General features: G+C 37.8%; 1 protein-coding gene and 1 pseudogene across 5 annotated transcripts in view; one reads left to right on the top strand and one right to left on the bottom strand.

Annotated features, from left to right (window-relative positions):
• Positions 1 to 2766: 2766 nt before the first annotated feature.
• Positions 2767 to 27749, bottom strand: part of LRRC8B (leucine rich repeat containing 8 VRAC subunit B) — a 62638-nt gene continuing 37655 nt past the window's right edge. For all 5 annotated transcript variants that reach the window (XM_016122982.2, XM_016122985.2, XM_036236101.1 and 2 more), the window contains 3 exons: positions 19928 to 20030; positions 15299 to 17463; positions 2767 to 6320 (listed from right to left, as the gene is read on the bottom strand). In XM_016122982.2, coding sequence (XP_015978468.2) covers positions 6048 to 6320; positions 15299 to 17437 — 2412 coding nt within the window. In that variant the 5' untranslated portion in view covers positions 17438 to 17463; positions 19928 to 20030 and the 3' untranslated portion in view covers positions 2767 to 6047. The remainder of the gene's footprint in view (positions 6321 to 15298; positions 17464 to 19927; positions 20031 to 27749) is intronic.
• On the top strand, positions 13596 to 13713 carry LOC118606848 (annotated as a pseudogene).

Below are 27749 nucleotides of genomic sequence, written 5' to 3'. Positions count from 1 at the left end.
AGCAGAGGGAGGCAGAGAGTAAAAAGTGACCTGCATTAAGCCATACACAACAAACAGGCCTGTGTAAAAAGGGTACAAACTTTAGGTATTTATTTTAAGAAATAATTTAAAGGGCTTCTCAGTAGCACACAGGTAGTTTTATAGAATCTTGGTGTTTAGGAGGCAGGACTTATAACTCTTGAGGATTATGAAACAACAGGGTGAAGAGAGATTTGTATTTTTTAAAAAGACTACACATTAAAAAATGACTTTTTTCCCCTTATCCTTCTTTGGTATATAGACATATATTCATATTCTGTAAATATGGGGCTTGAGTTCAAGGTCTGACTTTGCACCTTTGGATAAACTGCTTTTCTCTAGACTCAGAGATGAGATGGAAAGAGAATAAATACAAGCTAGAATTTCAGAGAATCCAGAGAAGGGGGCAGAAACTCAAACAAAAGCCGCAGCTCCAGAGAATCAAACTGTGCTCTCGCTCCTGACAGTGCCGAGACAGTCTCTCCCCCACAGCCAGCCCCCTCACCACATTTTTGAAAAGCCATTTTGCGATGCAGAAGAGTGAATGCTGAAGAACTCTTACTGCCGCGCTCACAGGGGCATGTCACTGCCCTGTATGTAGGCTGTTAGCACAAGATCCTGCATCCAAAAGCACCAAGCAGTCCCTGAACGGCTCCTAATGCCTTAAGTCAGGCACAGACTTCAGTTCTTTGGTCTATTTCTCATTTCTAAGGCACTTAAGAGGTGAAGGAAAGCCTTTTTTTGAAGTACCGCATTCCCAGGGAAAAAGATTTCCATCGGTTTTCAGTACATTTTTTAGTAATCTGGTGCAGCGTACATCAAGTTGTCCTCTAGCAGAGAAAAGATCTGGGTATCAGCTAACGTTTTCCTGAGCGTGCGTGTGTGCATATGAGGTAGAGGTAGACATGTAGAGGTGGAGAGAGGGCTTCTGTTCAAAGTGTCAAGCAATCATGTGTCTATTTTACCTAATCCATTTTTTCTCCCTTTATTAAACTGATAATTTTACAATTCATTACTTTCTATTTATCTGGTCCACTATTCAGTTTTAGTTAAACTAACAGTAAATGGAGAAACGGAAGCCAAGAAGAGAGATTTTTTGATTTGTGATCATCAGTCCCCAAGGATGATCACACTATTGGACAGACCTATTAGAGTGCCAGATTTCAGCCCCCCTGCCCCCCGCCCCAACCCAGTATATTGTAGGATCAATACAGCTCTCTTTAGGGGCTTGGTATTTGTGACCATTGTAGCATGTTTTTGAAAACTCATACTATTATTATGAAATATATGTGTAAACCTAAAATTTATCCTTTAATAAATAATATAACCATACAGCTGCAAAGAGAAGGGTGGGAAGAGGAAGAGAATCGCTTTTGGAATCTGGGCACTGATAAGCGAACACATGTAAAAATTAGTACAGCCAACTTCTTCTAACATTTAATCTGCTTTTATTTGCTATTTATTATAAAAATTGAATCTTTATTTTACACAAAACATACTTTAAAAACAGTAAAGTTTACCAAAAAATAACAAATCTCAGGCAAAGGGATTTACCACCAAAACGCAGATTTACATGGTAAACCTGAGGGTCAAAAACACTCGACTCACAACAAAATCTTACATTTTTAAATAATTTGTTACTGGAAGCCAAAAACTGGTTATGTACGTTTCAAAATATGTGACAAAAATAAAATGACCAATGCTAGCCTTCACTGTAAAGCTAACAAAAGAAAATGTCTCTACTTAAGATTGGCCCATTATTTTACTGAAAGTGAGACATTTAAAGAGTGGTAAAAAATATTTAAACATAAATATTTAGGCTTACACACAACACATATATGCACAAACACATCCATTCTAATTCTATGCCCCTTTGTATTTTTTACATTGCACCATCTCTGTTAGAGATAATATATAACATGCAGGAGGCATTCATAATTGTTTTTCTCAGCAGTAGTATATTATACAAGTTCAAATACAAGTAAAACTTAAATATGAATTAAGTTCAACTGGAAGCCAGTGTTGTGGCTCAAATTTTCTATGTTAATGCTTTAGTGTTGATGAAATTGTTCATGTGAGAAAAATGTTGAAGAGAAGATAGTCCATTACCAAAGGTACTTAATAGATAGTTCCCAGTGGATGTAAAAGTCATGGACCAGAAACAGGAAGAAAGTAATTAAATAGGACTAGTTTTTTACTACTTCAGTTTTTATATCCGGCTGAAGATGAGAAATAATTATATTCAGGGCATTTTGCAAAAGTTATTAGTTTATACCATTTCGTGTATATAATATCTTCATAATTCGAACCAGGATACAAAATAACTCCTCCCCTTCCCCACCAGCCTTCCTCTTGTTTCCTGGAAAAAAAAAATAAACACAGCTTCTGATGCAATATACGGTTCCTGAAAATGAAGTGGACTTAATTATATTCTCATGCTTTGGGAGGGATGAGAACGTGGTGGCTCAGCTCTAAATACTGTAGGGATGGGTCAAGTAAAACTACTCAATTAGGCATAATTATAGGCTCTGGCTTCCCTCCAAATAAATACATGCTCAAGTATCAACGCAAGTTCTCTAGCACAAATATATTCTGTTATTATAAAAGTGCTGATCAAATTTAAGGAGGTGGTGGGTAGAGAGGGAAAACAAAATACTTTATGTGGATAGGATGATGGTAAGAGAACATAAAGATGGAGAGAACATTTTACTGAAAATACAAGGAAATAAAGCTATAAGTCCACAGAACAGCTGTTTGATTATTTTAATGGTTTCGGAACCCATCAACATTATGCAGTATTTTAATTAAACATACAAAATTTGAATCATGAAACACTGGAAGGACAAAAATAAATATTTTCACTATCATACAATAATGTTATGCAAATAACTCACTGTAGCTCACCGCAGCACACAAATTGGAGCTCTGCCGCAGTGCAGAGATTCTAAGGATCTCTATTTACCCTGTTTAACTCAAACATTTGTTAAGTGACAGTGAAATATGGTGACATCTGGGGGAAAAAATTAAGACTGAGGATGAAGAATGAAATCATAGTATGTGCCACATACATGTACCCTGATGTAGGTTAGAGAAAGAACACTACACCTTACAGAAATGGTCAAAACTGCTTAGGTTCTCAGACTAAGGCTGAGTGTTCGGTTTTCTTTTAAAAACTATCTAAAAGAATAGATCACTCCATGATTACAAGTAATGAATAAAAAAAAAGAATTAATATTCTAGCATTAACTTACAACCTCTTGCAACTTTGGAAGAAAATACTAATATCCAAAATATCCAAATATCCAATACTAATGTTACATTTTACAATACATAGGAGGGTGTGTGTCTGTGTGTCTCTGTGTGTGAGTACATGCATGTAAATAAAATGAACCAATACCATTGTTAGCATAAGCCATCGACTTGGTTCTGAATAACATTTATACTTGTGTTTTGGAAAATGCACTATACATTCTTGGAAATCAAATGCCTACTAAAGTCTCATAAATATAAGTGGATGAATTTCATCTTCTTTATTTAAAACTTCTGTAAATGAATATGAACAAACATTTGCAAAATGAAGATCTGCTCCAATAATGCAGTAAAGGTAGCATCAAACACCAAATTTTTGTATGTCAAGTGGTGGTCTCAGAGTTCACTGCATCAGCACTATAGCATTTCAAAAGCTACCTAAACACTGGTGTGTAAGATCAAAATAAAAAAGAAATCTAGAAACTATGGCATCAAGAACAGAGTGTGAACCAGTAATTGTACCCTAGTGTTTGGAAAGCAGCTTACAATATTGATTCTGATAGTAACCTGCTTCCAGAAATTTAGAGAGGTGATAAGGAAGTTTTAGCCGATGACTTTTGCAGGTAAGCAAAACCAGTCTTTACCCCTGAAAGAGTTCTAGTTTGTCAGGGGAATGGTAGCAATCTAAAATTTGTTTTGAAAACTCTTCTTTATAGAAGAAGGGATAATTTTTCATACAAATGATAACTAATTATATGACCATAAACATTTAAACACCTCTCCATGTATCCTACTCATGTCCAAAACTTAATCCTATCCAACATTGGAACCAATACTTATGACAATTTTATTGTGAAAAATTAAAATGATATCAACTCATATTTTAAAAAATGAAAATAACAAAAAATGCTAGATGTAGTCAGAATCCGTTTTCTAATGTCCTAGAAGAAAGTTTTGTCAGTTATACTTGGGTCCCTGAGAACTTGAATGTTCTGACTAAAGGCAAGTTTTGGTAAGAATTACATTTTTACACCATTCCTTCTCATTTATAATAAACAATAAGGTTTAGGCAGCTTTTGGTGTTTTATACTTTTATAGCTAATAGTATTCAAATTTTATTTGACACAAATGATTCTTTTCTTCGAGCTTCAGCCCAGGGGTATGTGGCAGGTGAGGAAAGCTACATTTTGTTATAATTTAAAATACTTACTTTCACCTTTTTGAAACGGGCAAACAAAACAAAACACGACACCACATATCGCAATTCCATGTTTACAGTATTCTTTACCCATAGTTTTCCAGTTTTGTCTATGTGTGGTTAGTAGATGACCTCATAGTTACATCAAAAATGAGATGGCAACATAGTGCCTAGACCCATTAGAGAAAAACACATTAAAAATGTACATTTCCTGAAAATGAGTCAGTTGATTTTATTCATTTGACAATATGCATCAAAATAAAAGGCCAAACACAAAAACTCTTCCTAAAAAAAAGAGCAAAATGTATTCCAGAAAAGTTAGACAAAAGCATGAGATGAATTCCAGTTAAATGAATCTATTTCTTTGTGAGCTTTGAGAATTCATCTTCAACACTGAATAGATGCTGAATGCTTTACATTATAGTCGTATCTAGAGATCATGGGGATGGAGAAGAAAAGTATTTTGCTTTAACTCTTAATTTCTACAAGGCATTTTTAAACCAATTTTAAAGAACCAAATCTGTACCTCTCCCCTCTATCACAGTTTTTGAAGTAATTAAGAAATGTACCCGTACAATAAGCACAGCAACAAGGGAAGAGAGAGGTAGATGATGCGCCATCCTCTAATAAGGAAACCCCCTAAATATTTCAGGGTGTGAAACACAAGGCTTTTGTTATCCAAAAGTAATTAGTTGCAGATACAAAAACATTTTGGAGAATGCACACAAATATGAGAATCGTAAGCAGCCAAAACCAAGTATATTAATAGTAAATTCTTAAAGAGATGCATGTGTTCTTTGTACCTTACAAAAATTATTCCCACAGATTTTAAATCCAAGATTATACAATAAAAATATTTATGTTTTACATTTAATATAAAAAAGTTACTAGCAAATAAAAAGGCTTTGATGATACAAGAAGAAATTTTAGAGACTACATTAATTTTCAGGATGCCCCGAGGGCGACATGTCCCACATACCCTGCTCCTGTTCTATGCAAAGGCCAAGAGCAGGCACTGTCTCCCGGCTCATCACTGTTAAGAGAAAAGCAGATGAAGGAAGACTCAAGCAAGCTAGGACAGAAAGTAAAAAGCCAAGAAGAAATTCTGCCAAGCACAAGGCACCCTGCCTTAAAGTATTTAAGAATACAAATCAAAGACAGTGCTGAGTATACATCAATGAAATTTATATTGATGAGTTTAGGGTCTAGGTGGTAAATATCCAAATAGGATGTCAGTTAAAACAGTGTGAAAATAAGTACTAGGGACTGCAGAGGGAGAAGAAAGAATATCTAATCTTCAAGGCGAAAACTGCAAGGTAGAGATTCAATAATTTCATGTCCCCCATTCCACCCTCAAAGTGTACTTCTCATATCTCAACAAGATCAATTATTCACAAAACTTCAGTTCGATGTTAACACTTTTTACCTGTTGCATTTAGGGCTAGACACTGACTTGCTTTAATAAGACATTTGGTTAGAGTTAGTCATAATTATTCTGTATTTTTTCAATCTGTATAACTTTGGAAATTTTAGTTCTCATTTAAAGCCCTGGGGCTTATTTTTAAGTTATTTTCTCTTTAGGTCAACATTTATCTAAGCACGTCTGCAACCGTTCTGTTACAGGGAGAGGAAGCGTATTGAGCAAATTCTCCTCGACAATCAGGCAGCTCCGTTTTAGGGACTGACACCCTTCCAGTTCAGGAGGAAGTGTTTCCAGGTAATTACCAATGAGCTCCAGATGAGTGAGGTTCGACAGCTCACCCACGTGGGGCGATAGGCTCATCAGGCTATTTTTCCCCAAAAGTAAACACTGCAGCTTTTTGCACTGAAACAGCCCATCTGGTAGCATCTCAATCTGGAAAGGGAAAAAAAGAAGCCAATAAAACTGTTTTTTGATGGCTTGTGATAATATATTTACTTATATATATATGTCCAACTACCTTTTCCCGAAAACATTTCTGGGGTGTTTACAGGGAGACATAAAACAATGATAATAAATTTGACACAGATGGATAAGATAAAGGAAATACTAAGAACATCCTGACATGGAATTATGACTGAGGGTATCATAAATTTAAAAACCCTTGTTATGTTATATTTGACTCTAAACATTCTAATAAGCAATTCTCAACGAAAACCTAATCAGTTACATACTCGTTGTCCCTAAGATAAAAAACAAACCAGTAACTCAGGAGAATCATAATTACTCTTGAGTCCTAGATCAGAAATAAATTGCTCTTAAGAGTCCTCATAAAGAGTTTACTGTTTAATGTAATGAGCAACATCCTCAAAAACATCGTAAGAAGAGACACAAGGCTATTTTTTTTTTTAGGGTTTCACAGCATGCACTAAAAGTTTATTCTGTTAAAAAAAAAACAGTCAACAGAAGCAGAGATGGAAGATATGATAACATATACATGTACATTTCATTGCCCTCTACAGAGTATTTAACCTTCTTCCTGCTTTTTGGCAGGTTCGATTCAATCATATAACAGAAAAAATAATGTAAAAAATGGTAAGTAGCCTGCGATTAGGTCCACTCCTAGAGCTGCTCAACTGAACTGCTCCACTATCTGGTGTGTAGGCTGCATGTGAATTTCTAAGGGAGTCATAGAGTATATATGAAATAGGATTTATTGGGGAAAGACCCAGAAAAGAGCTGAGCGTGCACAAGGCCTTCAACTATCACCATGCCACTGAGCGGTGAGGTTGAGCCAGGCAGAGCAGGACTGCACACACCCACCCTATAATATGCCGCATATCCATATAGGCAGAGGCGGGGCATCTTTGCAACTAAAACCATGCAGGCTTCTTGGTTCAGGAAGCTGCTTTGTTAGAAAGAGGGACAAAAGAGGCATTCTGGAGGCACTCAGCCTGCTCCTCTGATGAACTAATGTAGCCCCACTGAGCCAGCTCTTTGCTGGAACATCCAGGGCCGTCCAGAATGATCTCCTCAAGAGGATAAACATTCTCTATATAAAGAACAGTCATATTGCATTCAAAAATGCTCATTATGTTGGAAACTCCCTTCTCCTCCATTATTTACACATACACTCACTACTGGATATCCTTGAAAATAAACCTAATTATTACCGTTGCTAAGACCAGCATTCAATATGGCTCATCACTGTACACCAAATACTAGGTATAAGCAAAGAAAAAATATCTACCCTATTATTTCATTCCCTTCTCAAGAATGCAGATGCAAAACCATACATGTAGATTTTAATAGAGAGATATGGCAGAGAGATGAGAGACAGAAGAGATGTAACTTTCTAAAGCAACCTTTTCTCATCAGATGTCTGTACCTCGGAATTAGGGAGAATGACGTGGAATTAGAGAAAACTATCAGTCCTGTGAAATGTGCTTAGGGTTGAGAGTGCCTGTTGGTGCCTAAGCAAAGACTTAGGAAAACCAGCTAAAAAGGGAGGAGACGTGGCTCATCTATATTCATAAATGCATGCTGACAGCCTCCTTTTATGTCAGGATCCCAGCTAGGTTTTGGGATAAGTGCTGAGCAAGACAGATGGGTCTTTAAGAACCTTAGTCGATTGCACAGTTTCTCAGCCTTGGCACCCCTGACACTGTTGACTCGCTTCCGATTGAAAGACACATATAGACTGAAAATAAAGGGATAGGAAAAGATGTTTCATGAAAATGGAAACAAACAAACAAGCTGGGGCAGCAATACTTATACCAGACAAAAGACTTTAAAACAAAGGGTATAACAAGAGACAAAGAAGGTCCAAGTAATCTCATTTCTGGGTATTATCTGAAGAAGCCTAGAACACTACTTGGAAGGGACATGTGAACCCATATGTTTACTGCAGCATTATTTACACTAGTCAAGAAATGGAGGCAGCCTGGGTGTCCATCAATGGATAAGTGGATAAAGAAGAGGTGGGACATATATACAATGGAATATTAGTCATAGAAAAGAATAAAATCTTGCCATTAGCAATGACATGGATGGACCAAGAGAGTATTGTGCTGAGTAGAGTAAGTCAGACAAAGACCAATGTTATATGATTTCACTTGTATGTGGAATCTTAAGCACAAAGGAAAAGAACAAATGCATAGATATAGAGAACACTTTGATGGTTATCAGATGAGCAGGGTTTGGCGGGGGTGGAAAAGGGGAAGGAATTGAGAAGTATAAATTGCTAGTTACAAAATAGTCATGGGGATACAAAGTATAGCATAAGGAATACAGTCAATAATACTGTAATAACCATGTAAGTTGTCAGGTGAGTACTAGATTTATTGGGTCATCACTACATAAGTTACATAAATGTCTAATCTCTATGTTGTATACGTGAAACTATAATATTATATGCCAACTGTAATTTAAAAACAATCATTTTTTTTTTAAAAAAAGAATCTTAGTCTAATGCACAGTTTCTCAACCTTGGCACTGTTGACATTTTGGACAGGATAATTCTTTGTGTGTGTGTGGGTGCCCTGTGCACTGTAGCATGTTTAGCAGCATCCCTGGTCTCCAACCACTAAGTGCCAGTGCCACTCCCCTCCCCAGTTGTGACAACCAAATATGTCTTAAGGCAAATATCTGGGGGGGGGGCAAAGCTGCCCCCATTTGAGAGGCATTAGTCTAATGAGAGAGAGCAATATGAAACAATTACACAAATAGTCTGTAATTGGTGCTATGAGGAAGAGCCATAACCGCAGCTGCAAATGGGTATCTCGCATCAACCTTCTTCAGGAGGCTTCAACGTTCCCTAGCAAATACCTTGCTTTAACTGGAGTGATTTCCTAGTGGGTGAATACCCTGAAGCTGTTGCCCTCATTCTCCTCTTGTCTGGCTAACAGAAATACCATTTGCTCACAGTCATCCTTCAAAACTCCGAATTTGTACTTTTAGCAAGTTCTCAGCCAATACAGGAGAGTGATTTTACAAGGCAATGGGATCGAGCCTCTAGGGTCCGCTGTTAACGTGTCTGTGCTGCTGTCATAAAAGTAAGTTAAGGGCTGTGGTTACCGGTACCACCTTCTGAGAGCCAAGTGTCCATCTCTGGAGCTTGCTCTCAGCATCAGCACCCAGCTAAGGCATAGGACCTTAAGTCACCTACTTGGATTCAATTTTGCTAAAAGAGACAGGGGAGCTGAGTTAGAGACTCAAGACTTTCTTTCAACTCTGCAATCTTATCCTAAAAAATCTGCTTACACCTTTAAAAAAACGTTTGCCTCAAAGCTAATAAGAACAACACACACATTTTTTTAAAAGGGTCTGTAGAGCATTTACTTATACTGAATTCATTCAGCGCGCTCTATCTCAGACTATGTAATATATGAGCGAGAAAGGAAAGAGCTGCCTTAGTGCAAGGGTCCCCAACCCCTTGGCCACGGACCAGTATCAGTCCATGGCCTGTTAGGAACCAGGCTGCACAGCAGGAAGTGAGCAAGAGAAGCTTCTTCTGTATTTGCAGCTGCTCCCCAGAACTAGCATCACTGCCTCAGCTCTGTCTCAGATCACCAGGCATTAGATTCTCATCAGGGCACCAGTCTCTGGTGCCAAAAAGGTTGGGGACTGCTGCTAGTGGACCACTGATTTCTTTTCAAAAATCAAAAGAAACATTTGTAGACTATCAGGGAGATGACAAAGTTATAAACAGAATCATTTTATAGAATAAACTATAATGTATACATATAATAAACTGTAAAATAAACAACAACAAAAAAAGAAAAACTAATGGCTACGATATCACTCTGTATCCTAGAATCCTCTGGTAACCAAATATCTTCAGCAAAATGTACCGGAGCCCCCAGAACACCAAAGGAAGGATGTTTCTCTTTCTGTACCTATGGCCGACATTGATAATGAAATACTCCAGTTTCCCAGAGGCTGGGACCTTACTTCAGGATCCTTCTCAATGTCATATTTCTTTCTTTTCTGGCCATTGACACATGCTATCTCAGGACATGCTAACCAAATCCAAAAAATCCAATCATTTCAAGAAACAAACCTGAATATATCTTGTTTTAAGTAGTGATGTCAAAAACAAGAAGCCCTGCCACATAAATAATCTTCAGGAGGAATTCCCACATTATTCATCTTCTGACTAGAAATTTTTGAGTTTATTAAAAAAATGCAATAAATGCAGAAATGGAGAAGTCAGAAAACCTAGACATCGGCGTGGTGTTAAAGGTTTGAGCGAAGCTGTTAAATCCTTTCCTTCTCCTTGTGCTTCTCCATCACATCCAGTACCACCAGAATCCAATTCCACGCTGGCACTGGGATAGAGACAGGTGCTGCCTCTTCCTCTCCCGTCTTCTACACCCACCCCCACACGGCCCTGCTTCCCATGTAATAGCATCTGGATTGATACAGATAAGATGCGGTGAACAGAGCACTAGAGTAGGAACCGGAACACTTGGGTTCCATTCCGGATCCATCATTCGGAAGCTTCAGACTTTGAGCAAATCACTCTGAGCTTCGGTTTCAGTAAACTAAGGGCAAGTGAACGAGCACAGAGGCTGGCAAAATGTTTCTTTAAAGGAGCAAGAGAGTAAATATTTTAGGCTTTGTGGGCCAAAAGGCAAAACTAAAAATTACACAGGAGCTTATATAAAATGAGAGAAACATTTCATATGCTGTAAGTGATGAAATTCAAAATATAACAATGCTTGAATACAAATTTTGTAATCCTGGCTCACTGATGAGAACAATGAAATTTATTTATGGCCAGTGCAATTTGAATTTAACATAATATTTATGTGACAAAAAATTATCATTCTTTTGATTTTTTCCCCCAACCGTTGAAAAATTTAAATACCATTCTTAGCTCAGGCTGTGGGCAGATTTGGCTCCCAGGCTGTAGTTTGCCAACCTCTGGCTCACAGTGTTCCTTTCAGATGAGTCTTTGTCTCTTGTTTTAAATCTGTACTCCTACTTCTCAACCATAACTAATTAAATCTTTTCATGGAATTTGTTTCTTGATTGTCCTCTTCAAACTCTTCTATATGCTACGATCGGAACCTCATTTGACGGTACCAGTTCAAGCTAACTAGCACTTTCAAGCTCAAGTCTCACCCCAGCTGCTATCCAAAGAATTGAACATGAACTTGACTGGCAGACTTCAAGGCACTCTCCATTCTGACCACCATGCTAAATGCTTTTATTTCTTTTTACATCTGGGCATGCCTATTGCAATCCTCTGTGCACAGCCTCTATCTTTTCACACTTCCCACATCCAGTGTTCTCAGGGCGTGTTCCACAGAACACTCCTTTCAAGAGTTACTGTGAAAAAAGAGTGTCTTGCTCAGACACGTTCGGCAAACATTGCATATCATATCTCCCTCTTGGAAAAGCACAAGGTTTACTCATATATTAAAGGCTCCGAGGAATCCTGCTGAAAAAAATATGATTAAAAAAACTGTTTAATGCTTTTATGTGTGTGTAATAATAATAATTATTATTATTCTAAAATAATAATTACTATTATTCTTCTTTGGAACAAACTCTGCAGTGCCCTCTGAGTGAATGTCTGTCATCTGGGGGACTGCCCAACATCTTCAATATCTAGAGAATTCTCTACCTTATCTTCATGGGACTCTTAGTGGGAAAGGAAGCAGAGCCCACTTCCCACTAGAGCAAGGGCCCCCAACCCCCAGACCATGGACCAGTACCAGTCTGTGGCCTGTTAGAAGCTGGGCCACACAGCAGGAGGTGAGTGGCGGGTGAGCGAAGCTTCCTCTGTATTTGCAGCCGCTCCTCAGCGCTAGCATCGCCACCTCAGCTCCAGCTCAGATCATCAGGCATTAGATTCTCATAGGAGCACCGGTCCCTGGTGCCAAAAAGGTTGGGGACTGCTGTACTAGAGGAACTCACAATGATAGATTCTTGTGTTCTCAGACCCCTTATAGGTCAAGTGTGAGCATTCATAAGCTCTGCCAATCAGGTGCTTGGATTTTGAACTGGGGCTAGGGTCATAAAGAAGCAGAAACCACGAAGAACCTATTTTGTGGGAGGGAAAGGGCTTTAGAAGCAGAAGCATCAAGTTTTCACGGGCAACAATAGTGCCCAGTGCAGGTATGGTCAGTGGCAGGGTATCCCCACCATTTTGCTTTTGTGCTATGATTTTGGCTGTAGTCTTTTTTGCTATCTGACGATATCCTTTCAATAAATGTTTTTTCTGCGTAACCCCAGAGTTAGTATTTGTTGTCTCCACCTATGACTCTGATACACTGCTCAAGTCTTTAGAAGAGATTTTCAAATGTCGACCAGGAATTCTTACCTCTTTCCAAATGAATGAATCAGCTCATACTTCTGAATATATGCATATCTAAATACTTAAGCATCCAATTTGATGTTTCGTTTTCTAATTTTTATGAATATTATAGTCTACCTGATAGAATCATGAGCATCTCAAGGTTAGAAGGAATCTTGAAATTAGTTAAATCCCTACATGAAACCTGAATCCCCGATTCCCTTTAGCAACATTCCTACCAAGCGGTTGACAATCTATATCTGGATATTTTTATTAATAAAAAATCACTTCTCCCTTCTCAAATGTTCATTCAATCAGCTTTTTGGAAAAGATGAGAAATCTTCTCCTGCTTGTACTAGTTCTGTTTATCAGACTCTCAATAAGCTTTCTTTACTATTTAAGTTTCCCAAATATTTGAAAACAAATATGTTGATTACTCTTTCTCTCATTCCTCCCCAACACTTCCCATCGTTAGGCTAAACTGTTCCATCAGAGAGGTCGCTGAGCAAATTCCGGTTCTCCATATCCTTATTACCTAAGTTCTGAATAGAGTGGTCCTCACCCATTCGGTTGTCATGTCCAGCATTATGGCTCTGAGGATGCTCAGCAACTGCTTATCATACTTCTGAGACAATCCAGCTAAAGCTATCATTCTACTTTGGGCATCGATTACCTTCAGAATAAGATTTTTCATGTGCTACCAAGCCTCCACCCTTATTCTAAATAGGAACATCTGATACTCTCTTTTAGACACAGTTAAGAAGTCAATAAACTTGGTGTCAAAAGTACCAATGGTCTCAAGGTTTCATTACATTAAGCTAGAAAAAATATTGACCTACTTATATTTAAATAATTTATGCCCATTTAATTTACTCGGCTTTGCCACTTTTAAAAATTCATGTGGTGTCTACGGCCATGCCACCCTCAACAAGCCCGATCCTGTCTGATCTCGGCAGCTAAGCAGGGTCGGCCTGGTTAGTACTTAGATGGGAGACCACCTAGGAAGACCAGGCGCTGTAGGTATACAAAATAAAATAAAAAAATAAGTGATTGTAAGCTGACAAGGTCCTTGCAATCTGTGAGGTCAACCATGGGTTGCCTCGCCTAAAAAAAAAATAAAAATTCATGTGGTGATTTAACTATATGACAACTTGAGGGAACCAATGCCTCTCAAAATATTTATACTTTATTACAGATTTGACGATGGAAAAAATGTAACCAAAATATTAATATTAATAAACTGCATAATTAAATGACACAAAGGATAAATCTCTAGATCTGAGTTTTCAATGTACGGTCATCAGACCAGCAGCAGCAGCTCTATCTGGGACTTTTTAAAACTGCAAACTCGTGGATCCTATACCAGGTCTACTGCCTCGGAAACCCTGGGGCCCTGTCATCTGTGTTTTAACAAGCCCTTCACGTAATTCTGATGTGCACTGCTAATCTAGATTAATTCTAAAGGAGTTTTAAAACCTCATAAACCTTTAAGATCTGAAGATTTCTCACTTATCTTAGAATGAGCTCTTTTTACACATGAGTAACGTCTTAAGAGCTCTCAAAGTCAGCATGAATTTTGCTCTCATTCCCCAACTTTTTTGTATTTCTATGAAAATCCATGGTTTTCAAAAACAATATCTGGTGATTAATATGTTTATCAGCCAACACCATGCTCATAGCTATATTTAGCATGAAATACAAATTGCAAAAAGTCTAAGAGATGATACATTTTTGGGTGGGGTAGGAGAAAATAGTTCCTATTTCAACTAGAGGAAGATGACTTTCATCTTTTGGCAGATCTGAGTCGACAGGTTTTTTTTCTTCTTGCCATACGGACATTACCATCACTCTCTTGCCCTTTTGGCTAGCATGATTTTTTTTCTTTTTTCTCCTTCACATTTTAACCTAGGAAACTACTCATTTATTTTGTTTTCTCTTGTTTCAGAGAAGTTAAGTTTTCCTTAACTTGGCTTTACTGTTGCAAATTATGGTTCACTTTTAAAGCATGGATGCTGGAAAAAGCTTCTAAGAAGCCCTAGTGTTGCATTATAGAACAAGGCCTTTCATTTTGAATTGCCTTTCTAGACATGCATGTAGATTTCGAATCTTTCTTACTGCATCACAAAAGATTTATGAATAACTCATGATCCCTGTAGTTTTAACAAAAAGTTCTTCTATGACAAGATTTGGAAAGCTGAAGTTTTATGAAACTTTCTAAGTAGTTAAAACCTTTCTAAAAGGAAAAGTTCTGTCATAACTAATTAGTTTAAAATACTTCAACTGTAATGTTTATGTATAATACAAAAAAAAAAAAAAAGAGAGAGAGAGAGAGAACATATGTTGAGCAACTACTATGCGTTAGGAACTGTGCCCAGTGCTCAAATATTGTTTTCATAAAATCTCCATGACAACTTGTAAGTCAGATTAAAAACCGATGCTCAGTGTTTTGGTAATTTGTCTATGGTCAAATGTCTAGTAAGTGGGGGTCAGGCCAGGCTCAGAGGATCCTTAGCATGACTTAATGTCCATTTTCTCTACCTATGTTACACAATGCAACAGCAGATGTTCAAAAGACTGGCTGAATAAAGGGAAGAATGGATTTACTTACATTGTTGTTGGTCACAGCAAAGTACTGCAAATTACTCAGATACTGGATTTCCTCTGGAATGAAGGTTAGGTGGTTATAGCTTAGATCCAAATAATGTAGTTTGGTGCATAGAAAGAGCTGCAGGGGCAGATTCTCAATATTATTATGGTCCAAAGAGAGCTGCTCTAGATTAGATAATGCCCCAATTTGGGCAGGAATATAAGCAATGTTATTGTGCCACAGCTTTAAGCAGGAAAGATTCTGGAGATGCTGAAAGCTAATGATTTCTTCTACAGTTTTAAGGTTATTTTCTTTTAGGTCTAACTCGTGCAAATTGTTCAGGCTGAAAATGGAGTGTGGAATGCGTTCCAGGTCACAGCTAATCAGCTCTAGGCTTTTCAGATTGATCATCTTTTTCAGGTTGTTCAACACGACCAGTTTGCTTCCCTCATTATTGAGGGACAACTTCTGCAGGGAAGGCAGGAGGTCCGTAATGACTTGCGGGATCCGGGACAGGCTGCTTTTCAAATAGAGGGTCCTCAGGTTTTTTAAGTCCTGAAAGCCCTCCAGCTGCATGGTACTCAGCTGCTCAGGGAGAACGCAACCTGACAGGTAAAGTTCCTTGAGATTTTTCAGGTGAAATACCCAGCGTGGAATTTTCCCCATTTCAGTAAATTTCAGACGGAGGATTTTTAAATTTTCCTCGAGAAAGGCCAGCGCAGGATGGTCTACCACCAGAGACGAATGGTACACGTGAAGCTCCTTGAGGTTGACGAGCTGTGAGACTGTGGAGGGCAGCTTGACCTCAGGGATCAGCTCCAGGCTTAGCACTTCAATTTCAGTTAGCTCAAAGACGTTGTCTGGAAGACCATTTAGCATAAACAGATGCAGTTCTATCTTGTCCTGGGAATTTTTTACAAGCTTACTTTTCAGTTTCTCGACCGTCCATTCGTTATTGAGGTTGATCTGTTTCAGTTTGTTCTCGCTGACCTCGGACAGGAATATGGAGAAGCGTTTAGAATAAAGGGGATCATACTGATCAGCCAGGTGGAGGATGAAGGCGAAGTCATTCTTGACGTCAGGTATGTCGCTATAGTTGCTTTTTTCTCTCAACGCCTCAAAGGAATATTGCTTCAGGGAACTCCTCAGCATCCACCACAAGCTGTAGGAGGAGGTGAGACCATAAAGTATAACCAAAATGACATAAAACGAAGCCAGGACCTTAAATATTTCTGCCAAGGAGTAGACACACTGGTAGCGCTTATATCCCGTAAAAGCCTGCACATCAACTGAACAGTCAATTTCAAGAGTGATGTAGGTTAAAAAATATGGAACGTAAGTTATGATGAGGACAAACAAAATGACTTTGACTATTATCTGCTTCAGATACACTCTATAAATGACGTCCTTCTGCTCCACGTGAATGCGAAACCTTTTCACTTTTTCGAAGATGGCTTTGGCCTGTTCACCCTCCTTCTTGTCCAGGACACTGGAAGTTGGGCTTTCTATGCCAGCTGACTCCAAGCCAGGCTGCGGGTAGGGCAATGACTGCTTACTGGCATCAACATCAGCTGAACACCCTGAGGATGAAAGTAAAACCTTGGACTTGGAGAGTGTCACGGGCCTCACCGACTGCTCGGCCACTGTTTCGGACAGGGCGCGGGTAGTCCATGGAGAATCGAAGCACTTGTGAAGGATGGCCACAAAATGCTCGAGCCTGGAACTGGTACTCGGGTAGTGAAGCCAGAAGTTGCTACAGGCTGCAAAGATGAGTGTGTGCAAGAGCACCAGGTAGGGGAAAAACTTCGCGAACCAGTGGAGCTGTTTCTCGTAACAGACGGCGTCAATGTAGGAGTACTGCTGTCGGTGGAGGTCGTTCTGGATTCTGAGAGGGAGTGGAAGCGACGTCCCAGGGTCAGAGGATGTATTCACGCTGGCTTTCAGGAGGTCCCAAGGCACGGTGCAGTGATTGTCGAATTCCACCTTACATGGAAGACAGCACAGAACCCTGCTCTGCGTGAGCTGGAGGGCACCAGCCAGCACAGCCACCAGCAGCATGACCAGGGTGATGTAATACCAGAACACGTCCCACCAGGGTTTTAGGATATGATAAGATGACTGGGCGTCTGCTAAACATTTTAGCTCTGTTAGTGTAATCATGACTTTCCCTTGTAAGGGTACAGAAGCTAGAAGAGAAAAATAAAAGAAAGACCAGTGACATGAATATCCGAAAATAAACACTTCACTCTAATGTTTGTTCACACACAGCCTACCTAAGTAGGATTTAGCTCAGGGGCAAAAACTGGGAGAAAGGATTGATCAGGGGCTGTAGAGGTTTCATTTGAAACTGTACTGTAAAGTCCCTTAGATGAGAGACCATTGCTGATAACCAGATCTGTATAGGTATTTGGGGCAGGATGTGAAGCAACTATCTAATTTCCTCCTGGATTCTGACTCCATGCTAACCTATTAAAAACCAGAAGCTAAATTTTTTCAGTCAACATTGGGAAAAACTTGTTCGTGTGCTATGAATTTCTAACAGCTACATTTTATTCCCTCAAAAGGTCTGAATATCCATACCCTACTCCCATATCTAGAGCATGTTACAGTCTAAGAGTTGTGTTTCATTCACGAGAAGGAATCTCTTTTGAGCAAGCACTGCTTTATAAATTATCCCTTAGGATAATCCTAGAGGGATCTGCCAATTCTATGTTCAAAGCAAAACGTGATTTATGCATTATCTCTTTTCCCCACAAGCTCTTACTTTGTAACTTAAGTTCATGTCCAACTTAGGAGGATTTGAAAGCTGACAGTAATGGCTTAAAAACGGATAGGGAAGAAAAAACCCAGTTAGAACACTATATGATGGAGACACTCATATTTCATGTTTTTATGGCAACATACTAATACTAGTCAAAACAAATGATTAAAGGCATACTCTATTATTAAATTATTTTTGCTTTCAGAAAAACAAGATGAATTTTTCATTTTCATATTTAATATTTAAAAGTGTTCAATGTTCCCTAAATACATGATTTGTATAATGTTCAGAAACATTACACAAAACATTAAAGAAATCAGTTAGGTCATTAAAATACATTAAAGAAATCAACAATTAAAATGCTAGTTAGTAAAATCCAGACCACCTAAAAAACGGCACAGGGTGAGAAAGATAAAAGGAAATATTTGAATCTAATAACATATCTGGGGGGAAAAAAGAAGAAAAAAAAATCACAGTGGCATGGTCATCTTTTGCTGGTGGTCTAGCTCTAACCCGTGTCCAAGGCCTTCTCTTGTACTTTCTTGAGTCTGAAGTCTAATCATTTTCCCTGGGTCTGAGTTTCTCTCTTTAGATATGCCTGTACTGGTAGCACTTGCAAGGAAGCCTATTGCTTTCAGTCGTTGTCCTTCTAGGGACTGGCATCCTGGCCTTGATCCCTAGAATTCCATTACAGAGGCTCTGCTGCCTGTTCATAAGTGTCTTTCCTTCTGCTGGTTGGCCCCGACATATTCCTGAACCCTACACCTCCATGCTCTCCCACTCGTTAGGGCATCCATGATCCTTGATTTTAACTGCTAGATAACTTTCTGCCTGCTTCTTTTCTGAACATACCATATTATATGGATTTAACTTTCTTAGGACCTGTAGCTTGATTATGTAACTCCAGGGCTTCCTTGACGCTAGTTTAGTGTGTCTATTTCTAACTCTCAGCTCCTCCCATTCTGCCTCATCCCGCTGTAGTTAACCACAATTGTGTGTCAAGACAAGACAAAAAAACAAAAACAAGAGGATTATATGAGATGCATAGAAAGTATTGGATTTAGACCCTAAACTACCATAGACATGATGGGGAGCAGGATGCAAGAAAACATTGCTGGATGAACATATGAAAAATACCTGAGATTTTAATAGACATAAATGTATACTTTTTGCTAATTGCGTGATAGCTATTCTGTTGAATGTAGCCATATGTTATATCGATGCTAACTATAGTTATAAATATGACTATAATCTGTAGCCATATTAATAGGTGGACCCTATGTCTCCTGTGTGTGCCTGGTAAGATCACACCTTGAACCCAATGCTCAGTCATAGGTTAAAGACTAAGTGAGCAATGACAACAACAAAAAAATCAGGAACTACTTGTCTATAAACCACTTTCTATGGAGAAACACAGGCAATTAATGATAAAAGATGACTAGGAAAACCTGAGGATTTATCTTTACATTTTTACGTGACTACTTCTTGGATGAAATAATAAGGGCATTCACAGAACTAGGGGCGTGGACATTTCAGAAAGTCATATTTTCATTCAATTTGCGGTGAAACATCCATGGACTGCCATTCTGTGAAATAGTTCAGCTCCTATTCCCTACCCGGGATGTTGCAAAGGAATTCCTTGTAATGAATAAAGACTATGAACCAGATCATCTTTAAGGGCTCTTCCAGTTAAAGTTTATGGCTTTATTTGTTCTCTCAACGGTCCCAAGAGTTAAATTCATTTAAGACATGCAACTGAAATTGCAGAAGAATGTAAACTCAAACAACTTTAACAATGATAAGGGTATCTGACAGAGTGAATATTTATTCAACAAAGAACACAAGTCAACACAAGACCAAAATAATATACTTCAAATATGTATACTTACGATAATAAAAAAAAATGATTTCAATAAGTCGACAATGCTTCAATCAGGAGGCCGACACCTTTTAAAATTTCTTAGACACACCATCTCTGTGTTTGTCTTCATTCTATGAGAAAATATAAATATCTTGAAATAGCTGCAGTCATTTGAACAAACGAAAACTGGAGATATTATCTTCAGAGACCTTCTCCATCATGATATAGCAAATAGGTTTACATATTTCAGTTCATTTTTTACACTGGTAAAGCTATACATATACAGGACCTTAACTACATATTAGATCATAATTACTCCTTGAACTCCCTTAAATTACAGAAAAATTTCTACAGCAATTCAGATGGAACTGGTTTTAAAATTCTGTATCTACAACACTTACATGAACATTAGCTTTTTCCAAGCAGTCTACAAATGTTGATTTCTCTCAGTTAGTCCTCATATAGTTGGTCTTTCTTGCACTTATCAAACCTATCAAATCATGTAATTTCTGAACTCTAATTTAAAACTGCACATCTGTCTAAATAAGACAACTCTGTGCTCTTAAAATTTAGCCTACTGATTTCATTAAAAGTAGTCACAAGTTAATAACTTTTTAAGAGACAGCTTAGAAATATGGATGAAATTCTCTGAATTTAAATGATTAAATATAGCTATTATATATTCATTTTTTTTACCTTGTAGTTAATAAAAGCCATTCTTAGCATCTTCAAACAATCATTTGTAGTAGTTTAAATCACATATATATTGATCAGTTATAAATATGAGAATATTCTAAAACAAAAATTTTTTAAATTGAGTGTGAATATTTTTTTAGCACCTGTATAACCTCTGAAGGTTGCTGGAAGGTATTATATATTTGATATTTGTCCCCAAAATACAATCCTTTACTGGCTTATTAAGTGCTTAAAATCCAGCTCAAAGTAATGACCTCAATTGTATGTAAGATATTTTTAGCAATAACCTTGTGACTTTGTCATTTTTTAAAAATCAAAAAGTTGGACACGTCTAAACTTTACTTTGGATTTACCAATCCATGTGTAAAGCCTGCTTAATAATTACTAACCAGTATCAAATTATTTTGCAGGCTAGAGCACACAGTTAGAGTATATGACAATCTAGCTGTAAACTAATTCTTACTTAGCACCACTGAAGTGTGAGTTTCTCATTCACGATTCATTTTTGAATGGTGTACAACATACATTACACAACTGCATTTATGTGCAGCAAGCATGATAGACATTTGATGTGTGAAACATTTCACATATCTTTCCATTGCACTGCATCTGTAATGTGCCAGAAAAGAATTTATTGCATAATTCCAGAATGCTATTCAGCGATGATGAGACTTCTTGTATACGATAGTTTTTAAATATTGCAAATACATTTTCTACTTTAAACACAGTATTTCTATGAAAATAGAGACACAAAACTCCAATAGTAATATTTTAAAATAATCATACTGAGAAACCACTATAACTAATCTGTTAGCAAACCATAACTTACTACAGGTTCACCATATTTATTCTAAGTGAAAATTATTTGTGAAGAACTTTTGCCTTTTTAAGAAATACAAACTTTTCCTCTAATTGCCTAATGCAGATTTCCTTTGATGTGTCCTTGCCAATAAGAAAGCAAATAAAAATACATTATTAATAATAATCTAATATCTGGTTTCCTACTTTAAATGGCTTTCACTTATATTGATTTATTTCATACTTACAATATTATTTGTATTTTTTCACATTTTATAAACATAGAAATTGAGATAAATATTATTTTTTCATATTTTATAAACACAGAAAATAAGGCAGGCCCAAAGCAGTTACCAAATCCAAAGTGACTAAATCAGGAAGAAATAGTTATACCAAGAACCTAGGTCTTCAGATTCAAATCTCAAGCCTTATTGACACCAGACCACACTGTCTCATTCAACCCTTTTGACTATGCCAGCCTCAATTCGCTCGAGAGCTAAAGAAAAAGCTGAATATTTAACTCTCTTCTTCTTCAACTACAATGGACTTAATATTTGAGTCCCTCTAAAATATGTATGCTGAAACTCACCCCTGATGTAATAGATTTAGGAGGTGATGCCTTTGGGAAGTAATTAAGTTATGAGGGGAAGCCCTCATGAATGAGATCAGGGCCCTTATATAAGGAACCCCAGGGAGCTCTCTTGCTTCTTCCATGTGAGGATACAGCAAAAAGGCTGTCTATACTAGGAAGTGAGCTCTCAACAGACATAATGCACCTTGATCTTGGATGTTCCAGCCTCCAGAACTGTGAGAAATAACTATTTAAGTCACCCAGTCTATGGTCATCTGTCATAGCGGCCTCAACAAATAAAGATATCAATTTACCCTAACATCTGCATTGTAATTGGGTTCTATTATAATCTTTTGAAACACAAAGATGTAAACATACACTGTTCTGCAATGTCTTCAATTACATATTGTATTAATCTACTTTCTCAATTAACATTTTTTTTTTCCTGCTAAACATTTTCCACTGAACTAAGAGCAAATATATAAATACATGGCATCTGGATTTCATGATGTATGAAAAGTCTTAAGCATTCTTATATATTAACTGATGTTAATTTTTCCCATTGATGTGTTTAACTGGAGAGCTAGAGCATAGCTGTCCCTTGTCATTACAAAATTTAATACTGTTTGTATGTCTAGGAAATTCTTTCCAGACTACATTTTTGCAAACAATAAAGACTCAATCCAAATCAGATCTCTATTTCTAATACACAAATGCACTAAATCAGTTCAAAGAAACAATGTTAAAAGTAAAGGATTTTATGGTCCTAATCCCATTCCTTTAGCTTTTAAACCTTATTAAAAAATCATAAAAGCTTTTCAAAGCACATGAATTCATTTCACAATCTCACCCCAAAGTCCCTAAGACTAGAGCATCAACACTTAAGTTAGGCATCTTTACTTCCTTACTAGTCCTTATTTTATTTTGAAAGCATTTCTAAAATAACCAGTGAAAAAAACAAACAAACAAATAATGATCAGATAGCATTTAGAGTCATTAAATGCTAAGAACTAGATGGTACTTTAAAGATCCTTGTCTTTGACCCCAGGCAGGGATAGAGCAAAACAATTTAAAATAGTGATTCTCTACTTAGTCTCACCGAAAATTGATTTAAAAATCATCTTATATCACTTCAAACTGTTTAGTACTACCTCAAAATGCTTCTCGGGTCTATCATATATCTATCTGAAGTTTAAATTCACCTTTTTGAGTCTCTCTCTGGGAAATAAAGCTTCAGTATCTCTGATGAATTTGCTTCTTTACTTTATTCTAAATAACGCTTGAACCACTCTTCAGAGATCTGATGGCAAGAACTTTAAATGATCACTAGGCAAGAAGACACTTGGTATGCCAGTTTATGTCCCCTATCAATTGTTTCAGATCTTGTCAGCACAGTGACTTTCCAATAACCAACACCCTTCCCAAATTTAGTCGTAGTTTTGAGACTGTAGTTTTGAGGCCGAGAGGGAACCAAGATTTACCTAGTAAAATGTTTCTCACGTTAATAGCCATAAAAGTCACTGGAGAGCTTATTAAAACACAAAGTGACAGGCCCTAGCCTCAGTGTTTCTGCTTCATTAGATCTGAAGTAGGCCCCAGGAATGGGCATTTGAAACAAGTTCCTAGTTAATATGGATGCTGCTGATGCAGGGCCCATTTATAAGAATCACAACTTTATGACAGCGGTTCTCAATTTTGGCTTCACATTAAAACCACCTGGGGCACTATTAAAAGAAACTTAAATCTAGGCCCCACTCCCACAGAGCAATTCAATTAGTCCAGGTAAGGCCAGAATTACTGTTTATCTCTAAGTCTCCCCAGGAGGGGAAAGCTCACAAGATAGATTGGTGATAAAATATCTCAGAAAAGTGACTACCTTTTAAGTGTTCTGAAAGTTTCACTACATGTCTAGGGTGCTCCCCGCTTCATAGACTGCAAATGAACAGCTACCATCTCCCACGTGAACCCCTCAGTCTCGGCTATCTGAGGCAGTAAGTAGAACGGTGTCAGTGAGCTATACACATTTGCAGGATGGACTTAAGGAGGAGGAATTAGAAACAAGCGGGCAACTGAAAGGCTATTTGTAATCCTGTGGGCCACAAATAGTAAGGGAAGATTTTAATGCAAAGAAAGCAAAGAGTAAAATAATCACTGTAAATGAAAATTCATATCACTTGCCAACATCAGATAGGTCCATGGAGAAGCAGGAGTCAAATGGATTCAGATTTTTATCCCATGCTTTTGTAGTATCTTCCACAGATTTCAGCACACAGAGCACACAAAAAAAATTGCACAGTATTGGATGAGAGACACCTAAGACGACCAAGTGCTATGGGTATGAAAAATAAAAAATAACGAATTGTAAGCTAACAAGGTCTTTGCAGTCTGTGAGGTCAACCAAGGGTTGCCTTGCCTAAAAATAAATAAATAAATAAAATTATACAATAAAGAATCGAACATACAAAAATGCAGAGACAGAAAAAGATGTGTTCAGCGTTTAGAGATGGCGTATCCCAGGGGGAGGCTAGGACTCATAACATAGAGATGGAAAGGATTCTGGCTAACTATTCTATATATTCCAAACCTTAAACGCTTAAAAAAAAATAGTTTTGTTTCTCGTGATTCTGTGGGTGGTTCTTTTGCTCATGGTGTTGCTGGCACAAAGATATTTGGAAGAACCAAGATATCCTTATTTATCCGGCGGTGAGTTGGTGCTGACTGCTGACTGGTAAGACCCTCATGTGAGACTTTGTGTGGCTGAGTGTCCTCACACAGCATGGCGGCTGGGTTCTGAGATAGTACATTCCAAGCACAGAGGTGAAGACTGCGGATCCTTTATGGCAGAGCCCTGGGAGCTACACAGTGTCACGTCCACTACATCCTACTGGTCAAAGGAGTTACCAGGCCAGCCCAGACTCGAGGGGAGAGGAAGCAAATATCACCTTTCAAAGGGAGGAGTGGTGAAGAATGTGCAGCCATGTTTGATCCTCCACAGTCTATTTCCTGCCCACAAACTACTTACATTTCTCTTACAGACAAAGTATTCTCACTGTCTCTCAAGCCCCCCTCCAACCCTTAAAGTTTTATCCCACTATGGCATCAAGTTCAGGCTCGATGTCCATGATGTTGTCATCTAAATCACATCCTGGACCTGCGAGACAATACCCTTAAGATTCTTACAGCCCTTCTATCTAGCTGAGAAGATCAGGGAGGCACTGCCTTAAATCTTTTGAAGTCTTAATGCAGGGTCTTACACCTGTGCCCTGGCTTTGTTTTTATTACTGGCATTAGTGCCTTGGTCTGCTCTTTTAACTTGAGGCCATTTCTTATCTCTGAGTACCTGTTGCTGAGTGGAGATGCTGGCAGTGAGAAATAGTTTTATTTATGACCTTAGGAAATTCTGGATTGAAAAAAATTTCCTCTAAAGTCTACTTAAACTCTGAACAGTTTCTTCTTTAATTCATCTCTATCTTGCAATGCTTTGATCATAGGTGGTTAAAAAAAGAAGTCAATTGGCACTTCCAATATTCTGTGGGACTATTTCAATATTCCACAAATTCATTAGGTTCATTTCTATCTTCCATATTACCTTAGGGGACAGTCTTGCTGATCTTTCTGTCAATATAAAATAACCAGGGTACCATTTTATATCCTCCAATAGCAGTTTCCTCACTGCTCTTCCAGCCACCATTTAATACGCCTTCTTACTACTTTCAGGTCTTCATTGCCACTTGGCCTCAAAGCCAATGCCAGATGTTTTGTTATGGCAGCATCTCACTTCTAGGTACCAAATTTTCTTTTAGCTTTTTATTGCTATGTAACAAACTGTCCCAAAATTTTGTGGCTAAAATAACCATTTATCGTTTCTCACGATTCTATGGGATGATGAGGTGGTTCTGTTTCACACAGTATTGGCTTCAATGCTGGGGTGGCTGGGAGATCGAAAATGCCCCAGTCACAGGGTTAGCACTTGGGCTGGTTCCTGGCCTGGATTTCAGCTTGAGCTGATGATGAGGGGCCTTGCCGCTCCTTCACAGGGCTGTTTAGGCTTTCTCACAGCTAAGTGACTAAGTTCTGAGAAGGAACATTTCAAGCACACAAAAGCAGAAGCTACAGATCTCTTTAAGGTCCAGCCTTAGAAATTATTCCACACCATTTCTGCCACATTTGATTGGTCAAAAAAGGTAACAGAGCCAGCCCAGGTTTAAAGGGAGGGGTAACAGAGTCCATCTTTTGATGGAAAGAACCAAAAAGTATTTGAAGCCATCCTTAATCTCCCATCGGAAATCATGACTATTAAGTAGATAGTGTCACAGAAATGAATTAGTCCTTTGTGAGAATGAATTTAGTGAGTGAATAATAGAACTTTTCTCCCCTAGACAGTATATCAGATGAAGAAGAACTATCAGACACAGAATAGTAAAGGAGGATACAGAAGCAGGATCAGTGAAATAAAGGAGAAACCCAATAATCTGGAGCACAGAAATCAAAGTGTTTCAAGGAAAAAATCTGACACAGTCAAATAATACTGAGAAACCAAAGGAGAATAGAGAGGTGTAACCACAATTTTGCAGCTTCCTACTCAAAGCTTTAGTGTGGTAATGAGTCTATGAAACAATCATAAATAATATTCTAAATATTAGAAAAATAATCTTAATCATTTAAAATGCCGAGAGAAAGTTACTGAATATGACAATTAAAACCATGAAAACAACCCTAGAAATCCTAATTAGAGCTGAGTTGTTCTGAATTTAAGGAATATTGCTTCTCTTTTTCCTTGTTTCTGGTGGGTATAGAATACATAATATATTTCATTTGGATGATAATTGTCTTTTTAGGAAAAGACCTCTCAGTTCTGTGATGCTTCCAGTGAGCTACTAAATTATCTAGGATACATAAAAAAAAAGTTGCAGCCACATTATTAGTAATAGAACACAAGCCACCAATGCTGCATTATTCTGCATAATTCTTAGAACGAATGTGTAACTAGAAGGCAACCTTAAATCCTTCTCCACCACCTTCATTATTTATAAAAAATGTTTCTCACCCCTCATCTCACCACCCTAAGCCAGCCACAGAATAGAACCAAACTCAGTCTCTTGTGAATCACACACGCTCTGCTTTCAAATGACTAGCTGAAAGCAGAGATCACTGTTCCATTTACTTCTCTCCTAACTCTTCCATAGGTGACCTACCTTTCATAAGAACAGAAACATACGGACTATTTACTCCAGGAAGAAAGCAGAGAGATCAAAGTCCAACACTTTACAACTAAAGAAGCTGAAGTTCAGAAGTATTCAAGGGTAGTAGTAGAACATGGGCTTATGGACAAGTTTCCTAATTTGAAAAGAACTGGAAAGTTGGTTGCTCTAATTCTGGCCACGTTGCCTAATTAGTTATAGACCTTCCTAATAAAGTTCAAACAAGGTTTTGGAACACAAAGTCGCAGATACAGTCCAGAATATTTCTATGTTATATTTTTTTAAACTATAATACAAAATGAGTTTTTTTTTTTAGCTTTGAAGCAGACAAACCAGTATATTCTTGAAATACTTAAAAATGTGATTAAGCAACTAGTCTTAACTCTTTCTCTAAAGTTAACGTTTATATACACTCAATTATAGAGGCTAAAACTACAAAGGCATACTAAGGAGATATGAGGCCTGGTTTCTGCTCTCACTGGATTTACAGTCCTGTTGTGGGAGAAAACATTTATAGTTGAGAGCACCACCATCTTATGCTGTCACTTCAGTGACAAAATGGGTGAGCTGATGGCTAAACCTAA

Source organism: Rousettus aegyptiacus, unplaced genomic scaffold (genome assembly GCF_014176215.1).
Source record: "Rousettus aegyptiacus isolate mRouAeg1 unplaced genomic scaffold, mRouAeg1.p scaffold_m13_p_1, whole genome shotgun sequence".
Taxonomy (NCBI): Eukaryota; Metazoa; Chordata; class Mammalia; order Chiroptera; family Pteropodidae; genus Rousettus; species Rousettus aegyptiacus.
The sequence above is the reverse complement of the archived record's forward strand: the minus strand, read 5'-3'. Positions and strand labels throughout refer to the sequence as shown.